At 53.8% G+C, this 22,514-nt stretch overlaps 1 protein-coding gene and 1 long non-coding RNA gene across 2 annotated transcripts in view; one reads left to right on the forward strand and one right to left on the reverse strand.

The window, feature by feature from the left end:
- LOC144724417 (uncharacterized) overlaps positions 1-3,965 on the forward strand; it is a 20,980-nt gene extending 17,015 nt beyond the window's left edge. The window contains exon 4 of the long non-coding RNA XR_013586474.1: positions 1,512-3,965. This is a non-coding gene — a long non-coding RNA (uncharacterized LOC144724417). The remainder of the gene's footprint in view (positions 1-1,511) is intronic.
- The window catches only part of LOC144724416 (acyl-CoA dehydrogenase family member 10-like), a 48,435-nt gene that overhangs the window by 6,402 nt on the left and 19,519 nt on the right, over positions 1-22,514 (reverse strand). Inside the window, exons 3-9 of the mRNA XM_078603529.1 lie at positions 15,620-15,768; positions 14,391-14,582; positions 13,889-14,047; positions 13,262-13,409; positions 11,576-11,717; positions 1,539-1,607; positions 65-246 (exon numbers count right to left, since the gene is read on the reverse strand). Coding sequence (XP_078459655.1) covers positions 65-246; positions 1,539-1,607; positions 11,576-11,717; positions 13,262-13,409; positions 13,889-14,047; positions 14,391-14,582; positions 15,620-15,768 — 1,041 coding nt within the window. The remainder of the gene's footprint in view (positions 1-64; positions 247-1,538; positions 1,608-11,575; positions 11,718-13,261; positions 13,410-13,888; positions 14,048-14,390; positions 14,583-15,619; positions 15,769-22,514) is intronic.

The raw sequence follows: 22,514 nt of genomic DNA on the forward strand, positions 1-22,514 counted from the left end.
GATGTCCGACCAAACTCTCCAGGGACGACTTGCAATGGGAGGAGTGGCAACGCGGGGAACCCACCGGTTTTGCCGAAGTTGGTGAGCCCCACGGAGCTGGGATCCACCTGGTGGATTTGGCTGAGCACGGAGGTGACCCCGGAATACACCTTGTGGCGCTGTTCTGGAGACAGATCCGGCAACGACAGGTCTTTGAAGATGCGCCCCTCGGCGTACTCCATCAGGAAGAAGGGCGTCCCCAGCACGCTGCGAGAACAGGGCAGCAACGGCGGACGGCAACGTTCGTCGACGACGTTTGGACAGCAACAGACCGAGCCCGATACCCACGCGTTGGCTTCGGAGAAGCCATTCAATGGCATCTGGTGAAGCGAATGAAACTAAAACCATTTCCTATTTCACCAGGTAAGTCCCACTGAGCTGTACAGCTCTTTTCTCAGAAGTGACCTGGCCACAAATGATAGCCCAACGAAGTGGCTTATCACGTGGAAATTTATAGCAGCCCAATACTTTACACGCATGTTCATTCTAAATGTGGAGGGAAAAGCTGGAGGACTCGGAGAAAAATCCACGCGACCACTGGAAGATCATGCAAACTCCAAATATACAGGTGTCAGGGTTGGGATGGAACCCACGACATCCTGCATAACAAGGTGAGAGAGTTAACATTTCACCACCGCGGCGCTCCATTCGTCACCGTGAACGGATTGCGTGTGCACATTCCTGCAATTGCACGTGGGGTCAACGACCTGTGATAGGGCTCCAATTGCTAGGCCACCACTCCCCAGACAACAAAAGTTACCAATCACTAGCCAACACCGGTTACGATTATCTGAACTGATCCTGGGCCTGGCCTCGGTCGACTCAGCCTCAAATGAGGACCTGGTGCAGTGCGTAAAGATTGGCAATGGGGAGACAAAGGTGGCCAGGCGGGGTGCTGGCCACCCACCCCCTTGTGTGCCATGCCGACCTTCATAGGCGCTGCTCGCTAACAACACTTGCCCCAACAGTCTGTGACAGGCTATACGGGCGGATCTTTGTCTTTGTGTAGACCAACACGTGAGTGGCAGTGTTTCTTTCCCACGTTGGTTGCTCTTGCGTCTTGGTGTCTGAAGGACGACGATTGCCTATTGAGACTCGAGTTGTCTGCGAAGTTGTCTTCAAGTCTCGATCGTTTAGCGACGTTTGTGTCTCAAACTGAGAAGTGCTGCGTCCAACCAGCTGAGCGCCGTCACGGCCCCTCCGTGGCGCTATCCTCACAGCTTGATTTGTAACAGTTCACATCTCCTCGAAACCCGTTGACGTGTCACAATCAGGCACCGTGTCACAATCAGGCACCGTGATTCGAATGAAGATTCTGTCATTTGTCGTCGTCTCGTGCATGACGCGTCCCAATGTCCAATTTACCAATGCGCCTGCAGCAAATTTTAAATCGGTGCACGCTACCTGCCTTGCAGGTTAAGTGTGTGCGGGCGAGTAAAGTATGGTGTGTGTGTGTGTGCGCGCATACGAAGGTGTTGGCGCGTGGGATCTTGACTCACCTGGAGTCCTCGCACAGGGAGAGAACTTGTGGTATGGGGACTCCTGCCACTCCCAGAGCCTTCATCACCCTGCACGGAGCACAGACGCACACAACAGAGACAAAAGATCTCCAGTGTAGCCTACACAGACGATTGCAGTAAGTGCTGATAAAGGTACTCGGGGTGATGGCAGTGTGGCCCACATCATGCCGGGCTGCATTTGTCGCCCCAGCGCTGATGTTTACATACCCTACACAAAGAAACTCATTTAACCTACGGGAGGGACCAAGACAAGTTCGAATATCACTCGACATTGATGTTAGTCGTGGGGCGGTAATTGAACTCGGGTTAATACAATCACGATGCCACCACTCCATGCCTTTAAAGAATGTACCAAGAAATAACTGAAACGCATCCATCCCCCACACCTCCATCAGCTGACCAACTCCGAAACAATTATCCACCGAGCAAGTGCAACATGAATGCATTTATGCGGCATTATTACCATTATTAATGTGAATACAGGGACCAGGACAGCAGCCACTGCTCCCCCATCTTGCCATCCACACCTGGATTGGTGTACCATGGTGGCAAGATGTTAGCTACAGTGAGGGAAAAAAGTATTTGATCCCCTGCTGATTTTGTACGTTTGCCCACTGACAAAAAAATGATCAGTCTATAATTTTAATGGTAGGTGTATTTGAACAGTGAGACAGAATAACAACAACAAAATCCAGAAAAACGCATGTCAAAAATGTTATAAATTGAATTGCATTTTAATGAGGAAAATAAGTATTTGACCCCTCTGCAAAACATGACTTAGTACTTGGTGGCAACACCCTTGTTGGCAATCACAGAGGTCAGACGTTTCTTGAAGTTGGCCACCAGGTTTGCACACATCTCAGGAGGGATTTTGTACCACTCCTCTTCGCAGATCTTCTCCAAGTCATTAAGGTTTCGAGGCTGACGTTTGGCAACTCGAACCTTCAGCTCCCTCCACAGATTTGCTATGGGATTAAGGTCTGGAGACTGGCTAGGCCACTCCAGGACCTTCATGTGCTTCTTCTCGAGCCACTCCTTTGTTGCCTTGGCCGTGTGTTTTGGGTCATTGTCATGCTGGAATACCCATCCACGACCCATTTTCAATGCCCTGGCTGAGGGAAGGAGGTTCTCACCCAAGATTTGACGGTACATGGCCACGTCCATCGTCCCTTTGATGCGGTGAAGTTGTCCTGTCCCCTTAGCAGAAAAACACCCCCAAAGCATAATGTTTCCACCTCCATGTTTGACGGTGGGGATGGTGTTCTTGGGGTCATAGGCAGCATTCCTCCTCCTCCAAACACGGCGAGTTGAGTTGATGTCAAACAGCTCCATTTTGGTCTCATCTGACCACAACACTTTCACCCAGTTGTCCTCTGAATCATTCAGATGTTCATTGGCAAACTTCAGACGGGCATGTATATGTGCTTTCTTGAGCAGGGGGACCTTGCGGGCGCTGCAGGATTTCTGTCCTTCACGGCGTAGTGTGTTACCAACTGTTTTCTTGGTGACTATGGTCCCAGCTGCCTTGAGATCATTGACAAGATTCTCCCGTGTAGTTCTGGGCTGATTCCTCACCGTTCTCATGATCATTGTAACTCCACGAGGTGAGATCTTGCATGGAGCCCCAGGCCGAGGGAGATTGACAGTTCTTTTGTGTTTCTTCCATTTGCGAATAATCGCACCAACTGTTGTCACCTTCTGACCCAGCTGCTTGGCGATGGTCTTGTAGCCCATTCCAGCCTTGTGTAGGTCGACAATCTTGTCCCTGACATCCTTGGAGAGCTCTTTGGTCTTGGCCATGGTGGAGAGTTTGGAATCTGATTGATTGATTTCTTCTGTGAACAGGTGTCTTTTATACAGGTGAAGTATTGGAAAATGACGGCAGGAAACTCCTTGACGGGAACACACTTCTTTTATTAAATCTTGACTTGTAACAATACAACGCGTGGCCTCTCTTCTTCACAATGCGGTCACCATACAACGGTACAACTCGTGACCTCTTCTCTCCGCCTTACGCTTCTCTTGACTCTCTTAGATTCTGTGCTGCTGGCTCTCTGTGCCTCGTGTAGACTCCGCGCCTCGGCTACACTCTTCTCTCGTCTCGTGTAGACTCTGCGCCTCTGCTACACTCTCCACTCGCCTCGTGTAGACTTTGCATCTCTCTCTGGCTACACCGTATGCATACTCGGCTCGTGTAGACCTTTCTCTCTCTCTGGCTACACCGTATGCATACTCGGCTCGTGTAGACCTTCCTCTCTCTCTGGCTACACACTATACATCACTCAGCTCGTGTAGACCGTTCTCTCTCTCTGGCTACACACTATACATTACTCAGCTCGTGTAGACCGTTCTCTCTCTCTGGCTACACACTTATACCTTACTCTCCTCTACTCTCCATTACTCTCCTCTCCGGGCTCTATCTCTGCACCTTCGTCTTCATTCTTAGATGGTTCCACTTCTGCCCCCTGCTCCTCTGTGCATCACCTTATATACCTCTTCTTCCCGGGAGACGGAGCGGATGCGGACCTCAACGTCGGCACCGCTCCTCAGTTACCCAATCCCCACGCGCTATCCCTACGATCCGGTTCCGCTCAGCGCGTGTTTCCACTCCCCGACCAATCACACCGCGCTGCTACCCGATCAATCCCTCTGGGCGCGTCACCGGCACACAGCCAATCAGCAGCACTACCCCCACCCGCGCACTGACGCCTGCTCCTCCCCGTCAGCGCGCGTCACCACACACACACCCGTACATACGCGCTGGCACACGACATATACACCCAGCGCGTATCACCACTACATCACCCCCTCCCACATAGCTCGCAGCCGGCCCGGCTGCTAATAACAACCAACCGCGACGATAAAACGACAACCAACAAAAAAAAACCCGTAACCCCCCGAGTGTGCCCCGTAACATAACACAACAACAACAACAACAAGAATAACTATGTACAGATTGACAATGAACACGAAAAGTCAACAATAACACGATACGAGCAAATTCCAAAAACGAACGCGCCCCACGTCCCTGCGACTACACGCAGTGACGAGGCGCTCCAACTGCCCCGACTCCTCACGAGGCAGGTCATGCAAAGTAGCACGACCTGGCGCGAGTCCGTCTGGCTGGTCCGTCGTATGGGGCGGGACACTGACGACCGTCCGGCGGTTCCGGCTGCTCCAGACGGCGCGGAACGGGCCTGAAAGGGCCGGCCCCGCCGCGGAGATCCGGCCGCCGGTGATCGGCAGCTGTCAGTTCCGAGACACCTGGGAGCAGATCAGGCGAAAATACGTGTGGATCAGGCAGAGACATTTCCCCCTCTGGGTCGCCGGTCACGTCACACGCCCGGCCATCACGACACAGGGGGAGGCCATATGGAGGCGAGAACGGTTTCAGTCGGGAGGGGTGAACGTACCAACGGCGCTTTCCCCACTTTATCTGAACGCACTGGGGCCGTGCAACGCGCACGACCTCCACGGGTCCCCTCCACGGTCTCAACAATTTAGGCGACGTAGCCAAGGGTGCCTGAGGGCAATGCAGCCAGGCCCTGTCACCTGGTTTCCATTCGTGCATGGACACCTTCAGTGCCCGCAACCGTTCATTAGCAATTTGGCGAGCCCGCGAATTAAGCCGTGCGGCCTCCCTCGCCTCTGTCAGCTTGTGAATATTAAACTTAATATGTTCTGCCAAATTGGAATTAGTTCGTGGAGCGGACAGGCCAAGTTGCGTTTCCATTGGCGGGTCAGCTTCCCGACCGTACATCAAATAGAATGGGGAAAACCCCGTAGCTGCATGGGGGGCCATTCTATACGCGGCAAGGACTCCCGGGACCTGCAGGTCCCAATCTACATGTGCCTCGCACACCTGCTGGCACAGCATGGAAGTCAAAGTTTTGTGGAGTCTCTCCACCATCCCGTCTGTCTGCGGGTGGTACGGGGAGGTACGCACCTTCTTGGTACCCAACAGATCGCACACCTCTTGCAACAATTTACTCGAAAATTTTTTACCTTGGTCGGTCAGCAGGCGTTCGGGAGCCCCCTTGTCCAGGACATAGCCCTGGACGAAGGCATCCGTCACAGCCGCTGCCGACTGGTTAGCGAGAGGCCACGCCATAGGCCATCGGGTAAAGTATTCGACCCCCACTAACAAATATTTATTCCCTCTCGGCGTGACTGGGAAGGGCCCCAAAATATCGAGTGCAACGAGCTCGTTGGTACGCGAGACCTGAATAGATTGCAGCGGTGGATTAGCTGCCACGGGCGGTGGTTTACGCCTGGCGCACTCAACGCACCCCTTCAGAATATGTGCCACATCACTTCCCATTCCCGGCCAGTAATAGTCACGCTGAAGCAGGGCAAGCGTCTTGTTAACTCCCAAGTGCAAGAGGCGTTCGTGTGCCGCCAAGACAACCCTCCCCCTCACAGCGGAAGGCACCACGAGTGCGTCCCGCCGGGACAAACTGTCCCATTTCAATAACACGCCCTGCTCAAGTACATAGGAGCCGGTACGCTCCTGGTCCCCCTCGGGACCCCCAACCTTGCGGCGCAATGCTAGCAGCGAGCTGTCCGCCATCTGGAGGCGGCCCCATTCGCTGAGCGACAGCGAGAGCAGCGAGTCCCGACCCTGAGAGGCAGTGGAATCATCCACGATCGGTGCGCCCGCTGTCGCAGCCAGTGCCCCCATCTCCCCCGCAAGCGTCGGTTTACAGCGCGCCGATCCCGACAAACACGCGCATTCATCACAAGGCAACAACCGCGACAAGCAATCGGCATTTGTGTGTCGCAACCCCTTACGGTACGTAGTCGTAAACTGATAGTCCTGGAGGACTTCCAACCAACGCGACAACTGGCCCGAGGGCTGGGCGACCCTCAATGAATACTGTAGCGCCGCGTGGTCCGTTCGGACTGTAAAGTGACGACCATAGAGATATGGCCTAAACTGCTGCACAAAAAAAACAATGGCAAGCAGCTCGCGACGGGTGACACAGTAGCGCTGCTCCGCCGGAGACAACACCCTACTACCGTAGGCGACAACTCTTTCGACACCCCCAACGACTTGGGATAGCACCCCCCCAATGCCCGTGTTGCTAGCATCCGTGTCCAGCAAAAAGGGACTGGCAAAATCGGGATAACACAAGGGTGGGGCACCCACCAAGGCGTCCCGGAGGGAGCGAAACGCGGCCTCCTCCTCCGGTCCCCATTTGAACTTCACTCCCTTCGCCGTTAGAGCGTGCAAGGGTTTTGCAATAGTGGCGAAGTGCTCAACGAACCGCCGATAATAAGAAGCAAACCCGATGAAACTTCGCACGTCGGAAACGGACGTAGGTGTCGGCCACGAACCGACACAATCCGTCTTCGCGGGATCGGTGGAGATCCCCGAAGAATCGACAATGTGACCCAAGTATCTAACCGACCTACGAAGGAGGTGACATTTGGCCGGTTTAAATTTCAACTTAGCCGATCGCATTCGCAAGAACACCCCTCTCAATCGCCGGAGGTGTTCTTCAAACGTTTTACTGAAAACAATGACATCGTCCATATAAATCAAGCATGTATCCCACTGCAAGCCCGACAAAACCAGCTCCATAAGTCGCTGAAACGTCGCTGGAGAGGAGTGAAGTCCCATGGGTAACCGGTTAAACTGGAACAGCCCCCCTGGAGTCCGAAATGCTGTCTTAGGTTTCGACTCTTCGTCGAGCGGCAACTGCCAAAACCCCGATAACAAATCAAGAGTCGAAAAATATCGCGCACCAGACAATGCATCGAGGGACTCATCCATCCTGGGGAGCGGATACGCGTCAGCCACAGAGATCTTATTCAGGCGACGGAAATCAACGCAGAATCGCAGGGACCCGTCCTGCTTCTTAACCAGCACAATAGGCGCTCCCCACGGGCTAGAGGAGGGCGAAATAATATCGGCTTCTAGCATATCGTTAACAGCCGACTGAACATGTTCCTTCTCCACGGGACTCAGTCGGAAGGGATTTAGCCTGACCGGCGCCGCATCGCCCGTTTCAATGTGATGGTGCAACAAATCCGTGCACCCAATGTCATACTTATGTTTACTGAATACATCAGAGAATTCAATAAGCAACTCGCGCAGCGCACCCAACTGCGCCGCCGACAAATCGTCCGAGGCGGCACATAGCGAATGGACCCACTCAAGGTCTTCCCTTGGCTCAACGTTCCGCGCGGGGCTCGAGCCCACTTGCGCAACCAACCCATCATCCACAGGGACCTGCGCCGCGTGAGCCAGCACGGTGCCCTGCGGAATGACAGCTGGTCGCGACCCCGCGTTCAAAACCATCACAAACGGATCCCTGTCAGCCCGCACCAAAGTGTGAGCCACCGATAAATCAAGACCCCCGACAGCCTTGTTAGAAGGACCCAAAAGCATACTCTGTCCCGAAGCCTCCCTCACCCATGGTTTCCGCAACCGGAGGGGAATCAACATCTGTGAACCCGGGGGCACTCGCACTGTCTGCGTCGCCACCGCTTGTATCGTAGCGCACGCCGTCCGAATGTCAGTAGGGCCCGTCAAAAATGAAATCCGGCGACCCGATGGCAGTTCAATGCATCGTTGATCGATAAGAATTTTAATAGGCATTTTAGCCAAAAAATCAGTGCCCAAAAGACACGGAACTGCCAAAGAAGACGAAACGAAAACGGGTCCCGACAATTTGATATCTCCAATGCAAATGGACGCCCTAACCTGACCGATAATGCCCAACGATCCCCCATTAGCGGCGTAAAATGGCACATCCACTGGAAGCAGCGGACGACATTGGACTGGAAGAATATTATAAATGAGGTCCGATATAATAGTTGCCGATGCCCCCGTGTCCACTAACACCCTAATCTCAACCCCATCAATAGATCCCGTAACAACGGACGAACCCGCCGAAGCAGCCACAATTCTATGCCCCAATTCCGCCCATTCAATGTCTCCCTGGTCCCGGCCGAACCCCCCTCGCCGAACCGAATCCCCGAACCTTAACCGACCCTCCTCCGCCGCAACGCGGCGTCCCATGTGTGTCGAATAAACAGGCCGAGCGTGTGAGGTGCCGCGACTTGCCGGGGATTGTAGAGATGACTTGGGCTCTCGGTCGTCGTCCAGCCGAGCCCCCATGGCGCGCTGCCGCGGAGCGCGGCACCCGGACGCCACGTGGCCCCGGAGGCCGCAGTTATAGCACGTGACGAGGGTCGGAGTAGATCTTGGTTGCTCCGACTTTCGGCCCGATCGCAGAGGCGACCGGGCCCCCGGCCTCCAGTCCCCTGGTCGTCCCGTGGCGAATGCCTCCTCTCGTGGGCTGACGACTTGGGGTTCGGCGACCACCAAACCCGGGGCTGCGACGACAGCAGCGTTGCAACCAACGCCTTGCTTCCGTTGTAGGGCCTCGTGCGCTTGAATACTCGTGGCGACTCTCAAAGAAGAAATATCAATCTCGTCAGCTGTGTTGATAGGGACCCCCAGGTCCTGCGCCAACTTGAGCAGCTGCTCCAAAACCATCGCGTCTTGGCCCTCCTCGTCCATCCGAGGGAACGCAGCATCAGCAAGAGCCAGCAACGCCGTGCGATAGGCCAGCGCGGTCTCCGTGGCCGCTTTCCGTCTTGCGTAGAACTGATGGCGGCACGTAGAGGGAGGTCCGTAGACCCTGGCCAACAAACCCAGCGCATCCTTCAGCGTGGAGCGGTCCGACTTTCGTGCAGCCCTGAAGGCCGCGAGCGCATCGTCGTCCAGCATGGCGGGCAATGCCCGCAGCGCCGTAGCATCGGACCACGCTGACATCTCTTGATGCGCCAAAAACCTTCGCTGAAATTGGCCCCAGTCTCCGCCTTCCGCCTTGAAGGCTGACAACGTGGGCAGGCGCTGCTGAAAAATGAAGTCATCCGCCTCGTGGTTCCTCTCCGACTCTCCGTCGGTGTGTAAGATGGCGGCTCCAGCAGCAGACGTAAAATGGCGGACCCCCTCGCGCGCTGATGACGTCGATGCGCGCGCTTGGGAACCCACCACCACGTGGCGCTCGCCGTTCCCGCCAAAAGTAGGCCCAGGCGCAATGGCGGGAATCCCCCATTCGTTTTGGCGGGAATCTGCGGGGCGACCTTGTAAAATGTCCCCCACCGTCCCCGCTCCTCCCGACGAGCTGATCTCCGCCAAGATGGACGCGGCGGCGAGCAGCAGCTCCGCCAGTCGGGAGTGCGCCTCACGAAGCCCGGCGTCGGTCCCCGGTCGCTCGGCCGGCGCCGTCGACGGATCCTGTAGCGTGGGCAAGTCCTCTTCCTCACCCCCCGCCACCAGCGGCCCCGAGTCGTCCAGGTTTTCCTCGCGGTCAATCCCGTGGGTCCTACGGGTCTTCCTTGTCTCCATGCTTGGAAGCCCGTTTCACTTCTGACGCCAGATGAAGTATTGGAAAATGACGGCAGGAAACTCCTTGACGGGAACACACTTCTTTTATTAAATCTTGACTTGTAACAATACAACGCGTGGCCTCTCTTCTTCACAATGCGGTCACCATACAACGGTACAACTCGTGACCTCTTCTCTCCGCCTTACGCTTCTCTTGACTCTCTTAGATTCTGTGCTGCTGGCTCTCTGTGCCTCGTGTAGACTCCGCGCCTCGGCTACACTCTTCTCTCGTCTCGTGTAGACTCTGCGCCTCTGCTACACTCTCCACTCGCCTCGTGTAGACTTTGCATCTCTCTCTGGCTACACCGTATGCATACTCGGCTCGTGTAGACCTTTCTCTCTCTCTGGCTACACCGTATGCATACTCGGCTCGTGTAGACCTTCCTCTCTCTCTGGCTACACACTATACATCACTCAGCTCGTGTAGACCGTTCTCTCTCTCTGGCTACACACTATACATTACTCAGCTCGTGTAGACCGTTCTCTCTCTCTGGCTACACACTTATACCTTACTCTCCTCTACTCTCCATTACTCTCCTCTCCGGGCTCTATCTCTGCACCTTCGTCTTCATTCTTAGATGGTTCCACTTCTGCCCCCTGCTCCTCTGTGCATCACCTTATATACCTCTTCTTCCCGGGAGACGGAGCGGATGCGGACCTCAACGTCGGCACCGCTCCTCAGTTACCCAATCCCCACGCGCTATCCCTACGATCCGGTTCCGCTCAGCGCGTGTTTCCACTCCCCGACCAATCACACCGCGCTGCTACCCGATCACTCCCTCTGGGCGCGTCACCGGCACACAGCCAATCAGCAGCACTACCCCCACCCGCGCACTGACGCCTGCTCCTCCCCGTCAGCGCGCGTCACCACACACACACCCGTACATACGCGCTGGCACACGACATATACACCCAGCGCGTATCACCACTACACAGGTAACAAGCTGAGATTAGGAGCACTCCCTTTAAGAGTGTGCTCCTAATCTCAGCTCGTTACCTGTATAAAAGACACCTGGGAGCCAGAAATCTTTCTGATTGAGAGGGTGTCAAATACTTATTTCCCTCATTAAAATGCAAATCAATTTATAACATTTTTGACATGCGTTTTTCTGGATTTAGTTGTTGTTATTCTGTCTCTCACTGTTCAAATAAACCTACCATTAAAATTATAGACTGATCATTTCTTTGTCAGTGGGCAAACGTACAAAATCAGCAGGGGATCAAATACTGTTTTTCCCTCACTGTAACTCTCCTGGCATACAGGAGATTGTGGTTTCGATGCCGACCTTGACACCTGTATATTTGGAGCTTGCGTGGATTTTTCTCCGGGTCCTCCGTTTTTTCCTTGCACATTTAGAATCAATGTGCGTTTATGATTATTTGGTTGCTATAAATTTAAACGTGGTAAGCCACTTCATTTAGCTACCATCACATGTGGTGGCTGGGTCGCTTCTCAAAAAGAGCTAATTAGCTCAGTGGGACTTACCTGGTAAAATGAAATAAAAATTGCTTAGTTTAGCAGCAGTAGTTTGCATTTTTTCCCGACTAGAATAATATCTTTTCTCGGATCGTTCCAGAATCCGGACCTCCACGTGGCACCGATTAGCTGCACCTGTACTCCCTCTCCACGGCGTGTGCCAATGGCAGCAGGTTTCCCGGCGGCTTCTTGCGCAGGACGAGCTTGCGGTCGCCGCACTCCACGTAGTATGTTGGGTTGGACTGGCCGTGCCGGAACTGACGCACGAGTAGGGTGTCTGTTGAGGTACAACACACATCATCGACTCGACACACACCATAGACTCAGCACTGCCCATACACTTAAAAACTGCCCATACACTCAGCACTGCCCAGATTCAGCACTGCCCAGACTCAGCACTGCCCATAGACTCACACTACCGATTAACACTGCCCATATACTCAACACTCCCCCTGTAAATTAAGGCCCCCTCCTTAACCTCCTTATCGTTCCTCTCTCAGAGCCTCACCTCTTCTCCATTGCCCATTCTCGTCCTCCTTCCTCCCCTATCGTCCCTCCACTTCTTCCCGTCCCTCCCCTGCACTTTCGTGACCCCAACATGCCCACTGTTATGGTCACTCATTCAGAACATCAGAATCATACTCTTTGGTTCTTTCGGTAAAGTCACGTAGGTAGAAAATAAAATAAATCATGGCGTTTCGGGCGCAAGACAAGCGTCCATCATCAGGTGGGAAAGCATGGTCTGCTGCTGAGGCAGACTGTTTTAAAAGGATCGAAATTGGTGTAGCTCAAGGGTCATAAAGAAGTGAGCTACACCCATTTCAAACCTTTAAAAACAGTCTGCCTCAGCAGCAGACCATGCTTTCCCACCTGACGATGGACGCTTGTGTTGTGTCCTAAACGTCGTGATTTATTTTATTTTCTACCTAAGTGACTTTACCGAAAGAACCAAAGAGTATGGATTCCTGCAGTCACGAAAGCTTCAAATCAAGATGATCAGTATCATTTTTATTGAAAGTGAAGGAATCTAATGAGCTATACAGTGAGGGAAAAGAGTATTTGATCCCCTGCTGATTTTGTACATTTGCCCACAGACAAAGAAATGATCAGTCTAACATTTTAATGGTAGGTTTATTTGAACAGTGAGAGACAGAATAACAACAAAAACATCCAGAAAAACGCATGTCAAAAATTTTATAAATTGATTTGCATTTTAATGAGGGAAATAAGTATTTGACCCCCTCTCAATCAGAAAGATTTCTGGCTCCCAGGTGTCTTTTATACAGGTAACGAGCTGAGATTAGGAGCACACTCTTAAAGGGAGTGTTCCTAATCTCAGCTTGTTACCTGTGTAATGTGAGGGTATACCTGGGTTATTGAGTGGTCACACCTCATTGATAATGATTGACTCTACCGGTCCAGGCCCATAACCAATGGGGAGAGGTGTAGGGGCGTGGCCCTGACGTAATGTGAAGGTGACACCTGGAAGGAGATGATTGGCCCTGCTGGTTTTAGTCACTTAAAACTGCCCATAGACTCAGTAACAACATGACGTGGATGTAGCGTCTCAAGCCGTCGCTGTGCAGAAAGAGCGCAACGCACGCACGCATGGGAGAAAACCACTGGAAATAGGGAGATATTGGACATGTAACAGATTATTTTAACAAAGGAACAGCCAACCCTGTAAAAACCCCAAACATGAGCTCTGTGCATGAGGACGCGTTGCGACCTGTTTGAATATTACCGAGTGTCGGACGTGCCAATAAAACAAAATGAAAGCGTAAGCATCGTTTGTATACGGTATTATTATTTCCCGCTCACCTGCGTGCAGCCCCATTGACGTGTGCAGGTAGGCAGCCAGCGCCCGCTCGTCAATCTCCAGGCCGGCGCGCACGGCGCCGGTGTCATGGGACAGCGAGAAGCCCAGCAGGGACTCCAACTCTGCCAGTGCCACCTTGAGGTCCCCCACCTGCAAGGGAGACAAAATCCTCCCAATGGGTATCATTCGGAGAGTGCACGCGTTCTCATCAGATCTAAACTAAACCATCGGAACAATTTATATTTTACCAGGTAAGGCCCACTGAGACATATAACTCTTTTTCACCCCCATTCAGCGACGTGCTCTACCCCAGGCCGACTTGCTTTTCTCAGCGGTCAAAGTGATATCTCCAACCTGTGCCTTTGTTCCCCGAACGCACATTGCTCCTCCTTCCGTGTCTCAATGTTACACCCGATGTGTGTTCCACCACGCCTCGTTGCCACGCTTATCAGGCGTAGCCCTTCCGACGCTGGCCGTGACACGGCACGAGGCCATCATCGGAGAGCCGCACGGCACAACCGGGAACGCCTACGCGGCAGAACTTTTCCGTCGTGGCTAAGTTGTGTTGTTCGTCATCGTGACTGTCGTCGGTCTTGGTGCATGCAGTGGCCGTGGGGGGAGGATCGTACCTTGATGGTGCGAAGGCCCAGGGCCCGAGCCGGTGCCAGGTTTTCTCCGAGTTCGTCGAGAAAGACAGCGGCGCTTGGAGGAACCCCGAGCTTCTCCAGGCAGAGCGAGTAGATCCTGGGGTCCGGCTTCTTCATCCCGACAACGCACGACTCCACCACCTATCCCACGATGAGATCAAATGCAAAGTGGCCATATCTTAAATTGTCACACTGCTGTTGAAAATAATCTACGCCTTGGGATCCTGCTGGCTGCTGGCTGGGCTCCTATCCAGGTCGTTCAACAGAAAAGCACTATGGAGCGCTCTGCCCATTGAACGCACCTCTATTTACTGTCGCATCTGCACAATCTCGTTTGTTTTGATTACGAGCATAAAGTAAAACAAATCCATGCATTTTTGCATTCGTGTCAAACACAAGCCAGTAGGGCAGACGACTTTAGGAGGAGCCGAACGAACACATCTGCAATAACCGGCAGCGGCATGTTGGGAGGCGCCGCGCTGACCACGTCGAAGAGGGTGCGGTCCAGCGGCAGGTAAGTGGCACCGCCGCGGACGTAGAAGTTGTTGGTGAGCAGCGCCGTCATGACGCCGCGCTCGCGCATTCCCCTCAGCGCCGCGAGCGCGCCAGGCACCGGCGTGGCGAGCTGCCCCACCAGGTGTGCCACGAAGCCACCCACGCTCACCGCACGCCCCGCCTGCTCCCCCGCGGTTAACACACAAACAACAACGGCTTTCAATTCACCGGCGTCGGCCACGGTCAAATCCACCTCAGGCCAGGCGAGGGGGGAAAAGGCAGCCACGCCATCAGCCGGCCCCAACGAATTTCCAAGCTCTGCCACCCTCCAGGTACTCAGGCATTTATTCGCTAGTTAATGAGTGTTTACACGCGGGCGGAAACAGCAGCACATGGAGAAGACGCCACGCGTGCGAGGGGTAAACACTGGTACCACACGGACGGAACAGGTGGAGTCCACATTTATGCTCTACTGCACTCTACTGGTGAGCCAGGGGTAGGACACATCCTCGACGCCCACGGGAAGGGAGTATCACAACATTTGTGCGATCCACCAACCCTCGGTGCCTGGATTACAGACCACGTGCATAGCCATCACAGCCCTATGGCTGTGTTGGTTATGCAAGTGTGTTGTTATTGTGTCGGTGTGTTTGTAACCACTACTATTATCGTGTTATTATCATTTGGGGTTATGTTACCACTGTCACAGCCTTACAGCTGCTGTTGTTGTGCATGTGCATCCTGTGTTCTCGATTCACTGTTGGATGAGGGCCTACCACCACCGCCCGGACCAAAAATCCTCATTTAGATGTGTTTTGTATTATCCGTGTTTTCATTTCGTCTGCTCCACTCTTGCCCCCATCACTCCGGCTAATCAAGAATTGCCCGCTGGCTGGCTCAGCGTTACGGCGAGCCGCTCGCAATCGAAAGGAGTGCAAATAAAAATCCTGCTTGGGGGTTGACTCGGGCTCTCATCCATGCTGCTGGGGTTGATTAAAACGAGCACCACAGCGTGGGCAAGTTAACGGCGGTTGTCCTTTAGGGGAAGACTCGCCTCCCGTCATAGGGATGGGGAGTTTCCACCGCTCGATCAAGAGCTGCAGAGAAGAACTGAGCACAACCTTGGTGCTCATTTCGAGCAGCTAATCACGTGACTTTGAATCGCAGGTTGACTGTACGACCGGCGTCTGGACGGCGATCGCGCTCGGCGCTACGTACGATTTTGGAGCAGTCGGCGCCGAAGAGCTCGTCAAATCTTTCAGGCGACATCTCCCCACGCTGGTAGCGGCACCACGCGTTCGCCTCCCCGCCGTCACGCAGCATGCGCAGCACCGTGCCACCCGGCAGCCCACAGGCAGCCTCCCACTCTATGCACCACACGCACCTCCGGTTAGCACGGCTGGCTACGTATGCTGCGAAAGAAGTTCAACACGCAAATATGCACGCGCATGCACCACGACAGCAGTGATAGTAACAACGGTCGCTGTTGACCACTAAGTGGCGGTGACGTCACCACCTGGAGCTTATGCCATGCTAGGTTCACTTTTTTGCTGTCACGTGAAGTGTTGAAGGCTCGCTGCTGACAGGAGGTCACGGGACAGAGCCAGGTGCCATGTGTTGATGGACGGAGATAACTGATAGATGCAACAACTGTGCTCCCTATTGCGCCATCTTGCTGCATTTTAGCCGCCCGGTGCTCAGCTTATTGTTCCGAGCGTGACTCCTCTGCCCTCGTGTGTTGCTAGAGGGCAACTACCTCCAACTGCCCAGTAGCGTCCTTCACGAGCCTCCTCAACAGAGGCCGATCTTGACACCGCTGGTACCAGTTATCTGCAAGTCCAATCAGCCCAACATTCTCCTGTACCACATTAGTCGCCTCTCTTCTCGAGCCCATGCCGTGCCCATTTAGCCCCCTCGGGCTAAACAGAAGCTGCTTGGACATGCGGTGGCTGGACATGCAGACTACATGACTCAGCCAATGTACCCTAATCTGCCGGAGAAGCTCATTGATGGGACTATCCCCTACTATTTCAAAGATCTGCGAGCTCCTCACACAAATCAAGCATGGTTAAAACCAGGATGGATCGTAGGCAGACCAGCCGGAATGTATTAAACCAGCGCAGACACACACACAACATACATGACCCCTGTGTAGCATTAAGGATTGATGGAGCAAACACTGCTAGTGGGCACCTATTAAAGGTTGTCACGGCACACAAGGGGGGGGGGGGGGAGTGTGGCGAGCACCACAGTCTGGCTGCCTTTGTCTTCCCAATGCGGCAGTATGTTTCCCACTGCACTAGTCATGAGCTTGTGTCAACCAAGGGGAGACTGTTCACGGCAGATGTTTTGCTCCACGGCAGGAGTGGGGGTGTGTGTATACAATAATTTCCTGTTTTGAGGTAGAGTTTGGTCACGTGACCAGGAAGTTACGATTTGACAGTCTTTCAGCCACGAGCCTGGCGTCCGCCCTTAAACAGAGTTCAAAATGGTGGCACGCGTCCCAGTGAAGACAGCTGTAACTGTACATTGTGGGACTTTAAGAAGCATTGTCTGTAAATTCGTTCATGTTCTTATAATACTGGGAATGCTGTTATAATGTTAGAATGACCGGTATAATGCTGTAAATGGCTTTATAATGCTGTTAAATTGTTATGATAAATACGAGGCCTAGTTAACAACGAAGCCTGCAACTTGCCTTATTGTGAATGTTACTTGTAATCGAATAAGTCGAGTCAAACTTGTACTCAAGTAACTATATTACGATCTTGAGAGCAAGGATGACGAAATGTCTCACTAACAGTTCAGTGTTATATGTGTAGTGCTTGAGATATGCGTCACGCGCTGGGTCGGTATGCGCGCACGCGGTGGACAGTGAGGGCGAATGAGGACACAGGGCGCTGATTGGCTGGCCGTTGTTGTTGTCCAAATTAAGGTGACGTGATGGTTAAGGGGGCCGCAGGTGGCCGGGGGTAATTAAGGATGCAGGGCATTCATTGGACGAGAGGGGCTGTTGTCAGAGATTGGCGCCGGTGTGTCTGGAAAAACAACGCCACGTGGCACCGGGGGCTGGGGGCGAGTGGCGTCGCGGGAGCTGACCTAATTAATTAGGGGTAATTGGTTCGGGGATAAAGTGAGGAGTTGTGGAGTGAGACGGGGAGTACGTGCCTGGGAGGAGAGACAGACAGATGGAGAGACGGAGCAGAAGAGTGAGTACAGCGTAGGGTAGCAGTGGATAGAGTGAGTACAGCATAGGGTAGCAGTGGAAAAGAGTGAGTACAGCGTAGGGTAGCAGTGGATAGAGTGAGTACAGCGTAGGGTAGCAGTGGAGAGAGTGAGTATAGTGTAGGGTAGCAGCGGAGTAGCGCAAGCATCAGAGAGACACGACGGAGCATAGGAAGCGGCTGGAGTGTGGAAGGAGAACGGGGTTAGTTACGACGGAGTGGGACGGCGGAGCTGATAAAGAGCAGCGGAGCTGGAGAGAAAGAGAGCGGAGAAGAGAATCGACGGAGGAGCAGAGGGAAGCGAGCGAGGCCAGCGGAGCGCAGCGAGCGAGCGGAGGAACATTGAGCGGTGTTGACGGAGAGTTGTGGGTCGTGTGAACGGAGGAACATTGAGTGGTGTTGACGGGAGAGATGTGGAACTATATACGTGGAATAAAGTAATGAGGAAAGACAAGAAGCTGTCGTGTCGGTTCGAGAACTACATATGTAGTGCTGTACATTTGGGGTGCATTGTGATGATTACATGATGTGCCTTTATTTAACACAACAGCTTATTCCCTTGTATAGCTGTTCAGTACTAATGTAGGTGCCTGGTCCATCCAGGATCTATTGTTGAGTTTCAGGTTATCTAAGACAATGTTATGATGTTGTAGTGTTCATTAATTGTATTGATATTTCCTAGTGTAATGTGAGGATATATCCGGGTCGTTGATGGATCACAACTCGTCACGATGATTGGCTCTGCCGGTCCTGGTCCTTAGCCAATGGGGAAGCCTAGGGGCGTGGCCCTGAAGTAATGGAAAGGTGACAGCTGAAAGTAGAGGATTGGTTCTGCTGGCTTTAGCCACAGCCAATGGGGAGACGAGTCAGGGACGTGGTCCCGGGAGCCTACGGTGGAGTCTGGAAGATTCTATAGAGGCTAACCAGGATTGGTGGAAACGTACCACGTGACCCGGGTATTAAATAGGGGTGGAGGCGAACAACACGTGGTCAGAACTGGAACGAACGAAGGGAGGAGGCCACGCGAGAGCGGGGGTCCAGGCTGCCACTTGGCTGCGCGCGTCTCTCTCTTTCTATCCCTCTCACACTGTCTGTAAGCAGCGTGAAGGAGTGTTGTAATTGTAATAAAGGACTCGTTCACTGGGTCTGTCTCCGTTGTCCTTTATTTGTGTTCTTTACACTTGTCCCACACGGCCCTCGCTCAGAGCCTCCCCGCTTGGCAGCTCCACAGCTGCCTTCGCTCCCGTAGCCTTTCTCGCTCCTGCAGCTCCGCTGCAGGTCCCCTGTGCAGTCCTCCGGCTGCTCTCACTGCAGCTCCACCGCTGCTCCCCGCTCTTCCGTGCTCGGTCACCGCTGGCCGACGGTGCCGAGTCTTACTGTGTGTGTGTGGCGATCTCGCCACTCTCCAACCTCCGCCCTACGTGGCCTCACTCTGTCTCTATCTCCAACCCTCTCCCGTCTCTTCCGGTATCTCTCCCTTAAGACCTCACCCCTCTCTCTCACGTGACCTAACTCCTCCCCCCGTGACGTCATATCCGCGAGGCCGTTTACGCCCGCATTACACTACCCTCCCCCGTAGAGAAAATCCAGCCGACCTCGGCTGAACAATAACGACAACAAGTAATGCGAGCGAACACAACCATCACACATGCAAGGACAACGAAGCATACAATAAATATAACAACAACAAAAACACAACAGTAAAATTCAACGAAATGTAAGGGACTTCGACCGCGTGCGGGTCGCCGGTCCGTCCCGGACGGGCGGCGGCCCTCCTGCAGACCGGGAACGTGACGGGGTTTTAGGAGCGACAGGATAAAGTCCTCCTGTCGCTATTGGAGGCCCGTCAACGTCCCGGTCCCGTATCTCTGAAGGCCCAGCGTCGGGGGTGTCCCGCAATCGTGTCTGCGGCGGGGTCGGAAGGGCGGCGGGGCTCGGAGTCCCCGCAGCCGTGGTAGGCACACCCCGAGCAGAGTCCCATGTCTCCTGCAGTGTCACGGCCAGCTTGTCTGTAAAAGGCACGACAGGCGCTCTTGCAAGGTCAACAGGCACAGGCAAGGATGAGTTGGCAGCAACAGACCCCGGCAAAGCAACATCAGGAGATGACGCATCAGTTCGAGGGGCCACATATGGTTTCAAGCGCGACGTGTGAACGAACCAACGCCGAGATCCAAACCGAACATGCGCAGACTGTGGGTTGGGAACCTCGATGAGGCGAACCGGCCCTTGCCATGGTTTATGTAATTTAGGAGAGGTACCTGGCCGCACCTGCGGGCAATGGAGCCAGGCCATGTCCCCCACCTTCCAGGGGCACTCCCCCTTGGAGCGTCGAGCACACCGCTCGTTCCGGGCCTGGGCTTTGGCCGTAGCCATGCGGGCCCCTTTCCCGCGCCTCAGTAACACGGCGAACGGTATCCTGAATGTAATCAGGAAGAGGCTTAGCAGGTCCCCTCACTCCAGTTCCCAACTGCACATCCATCGGCGGCACGTTTTCGCGACCGTACATAAGGAAAAACGGCGAATATCCTGTAGCCGCATGCGGCGTCATCCGGTATGTCGAAAGTACCCCAGGGATATGCAAATCCCAATCCGATTGTTTTTCACCCACCGTGTGACACAACATGGCGGACAAAGTCCGATTTAGCCGTTCGACCAACCCATCCGTTTGTGGGTGGTAGGGAGATGTCCGTATCTTTTTAGTTCCAAGAGCCGCACACACTTCGACAAACAATTTAGAAGAAAAATTCCGGCCTTGGTCTGTGAGGAGCCTCTCCGGTGCCCCCTTGTCCATAACGTACCCAAATAGAAAGGCGTCTGTGATAGACGCCGCTGACTGGTCAGGCAAAGGCCAGGCCATCGGCCAGCGGGAGAGGTACTCCACCCCAACCAGCAAGTATTTATTACCTTTAGCGGATGGCGGGAAGGGTCCCAAAATATCCAACGCCACCAATTCATTAACTCGAGACACCTGAATAGACTGTATCGGCGGCACATATGGCTGTTTAGGTGGCTTTTGCCGGGCACAATCGGGACACGCGCGAACGTGACCGACGACATCTGTTGTCATGCCGTGCCAAAAGTAACCTCGCTGCAACGTCAATAGGGTCTTCTGCACCCCCAGATGTAAGAGCGTGTCGCAATGCAGAGTCCTAATCAATTCGTACCGCAAGGATGCCGGTACAACCAGACGCCAGCGTTCCTGTAACCCTTCCCTCCACATCAGCAGACCATCGCGGAGAGCGGTTTCCGGCACACCCCCCGTATCCGGTCCCCTACTCTTCGCAGTCCGATTCCGTAAAGTCACCAAGGACTCGTCCAACATTTGTTCCCGAATCCACACAGCCCTTGGAAGATTCAAAATCCCATCAGCCGGTCCCGGCTCCCTTGGAGCTTCAGGCACCTCGACCGCCAACGCAACAGGCTGAGGGGGATGCTGAATCGGCGCACATCTATGCGTCCCAGACGCGCACGCGCAAGGGGATCGCTGCGGCAACTTAGAAAGGGCGTCCGCATTCGCGTGACGCACCCCCTTCCGATGGTGAATTTGGAAGGAAAATTCTTGTAGCGTGTCCAACCACCGCGCCAACTGGCCGGATGGTTGGTCCATCTTAGGAGCATACTGCAAGGCCGCATGATCCGTGCATACAATAAACGAACGACCGTAGAGATACGGTCGAAATTGGCGGAGAAAGAAAACAATAGCCAAAAGTTCCCTGCGAGTGACGCAGTAGCGGGATTCTGCGGGGGACAAAAACCCGGCTACCGTACGCCACCACGCGCTCCACACCACCTTTGGACTGAGACAACACGGCCCCAATGCCCGTGTCACTCGCGTCCATATCCAGAATGAAGGGGTGATCGAAATCAGGATAATCCAACGTCGGTGCCGTAGCCAAACGATCGCGCAGGCCCTGAAACGCCGCCTCTTCTGGCAGTCCCCAAGCAAATTTCCGTCCTTTACCCGTAAGGAGGTGCAAGGGCCTCGCGATCGTCGCAAAATTCGGAACAAACCTCCGATAATATGAGGCAAACCCCAAAAACCGACGTACATACCCCACCGTGGCCGGGGTTGGCCAGTCACGGACGCACGCTGTCTTGTCCGGATCCGTGGCCACCCCGTCCGCACTGACGATATGCCCCAAGTAGCGCACGGACCGTTGCAGTAGGTGACATTTCTTAGGCTTAAATTTCAAATTAGCGGAACGCATCCTGGCGAACACAGCCTCCAACCGCAGTAAATGCTCATCAAATGTGCGGCTGAAGACGATAATATCGTCTAAATATATCAGACATGTCTCCCACTGCAACCCCGTTAACACCAACTCCATCAACCTTTGAAATGTGGCAGGGGCAGCATTCAGCCCCATCGGAAGACAATTAAATTGGAATAACCCCTGCGGCGTACCGAAAGCAGTCTTCTCCCGCGAGGGCTCGTCAAGGGGAAGCTGCCAGAATCCGGAAGAGAGATCTAGCGTTGAAAAGAACTTCGCCCCCGACAAGGCATCGAGGGAGTCGTCCATACGCGGCAGGGGGTACGCATCTGCCACAGTCACTTTATTTAATTTCCGAAAGTCCACGCAAAATCGCAATTTGCCGTCCTTTTTAACCAAAACAACAGGCGCGCCCCATGGGCTGTTAGATGGAGATATTATGTCCACAGCCAACATGTCATCCACTGCCCCTCGAACCTGATCTCGCTCCGCCGGACTCATCCGATGCGAGTTTAACCGAATAGGGGCAATGTCCCCTGTGTCAATATGATGGTAAAGCAACGAGGTGCGTCCCAAGTCCAAATCGTCGGAGCTAAACACATCAGAATAACTCAATAATAATTTACGAAGCGCGCAACGTTGTTCCCCGGAAAGGGAAGGATTTTCCCCACACAATTC

The sequence above is a fragment of the Lampetra planeri genome, chromosome 20 (assembly GCF_965212315.1).
Source record: "Lampetra planeri chromosome 20, kcLamPlan1.2.h2, whole genome shotgun sequence".
NCBI lineage: Eukaryota > Metazoa > Chordata > Hyperoartia > Petromyzontiformes > Petromyzontidae > Lampetra > Lampetra planeri.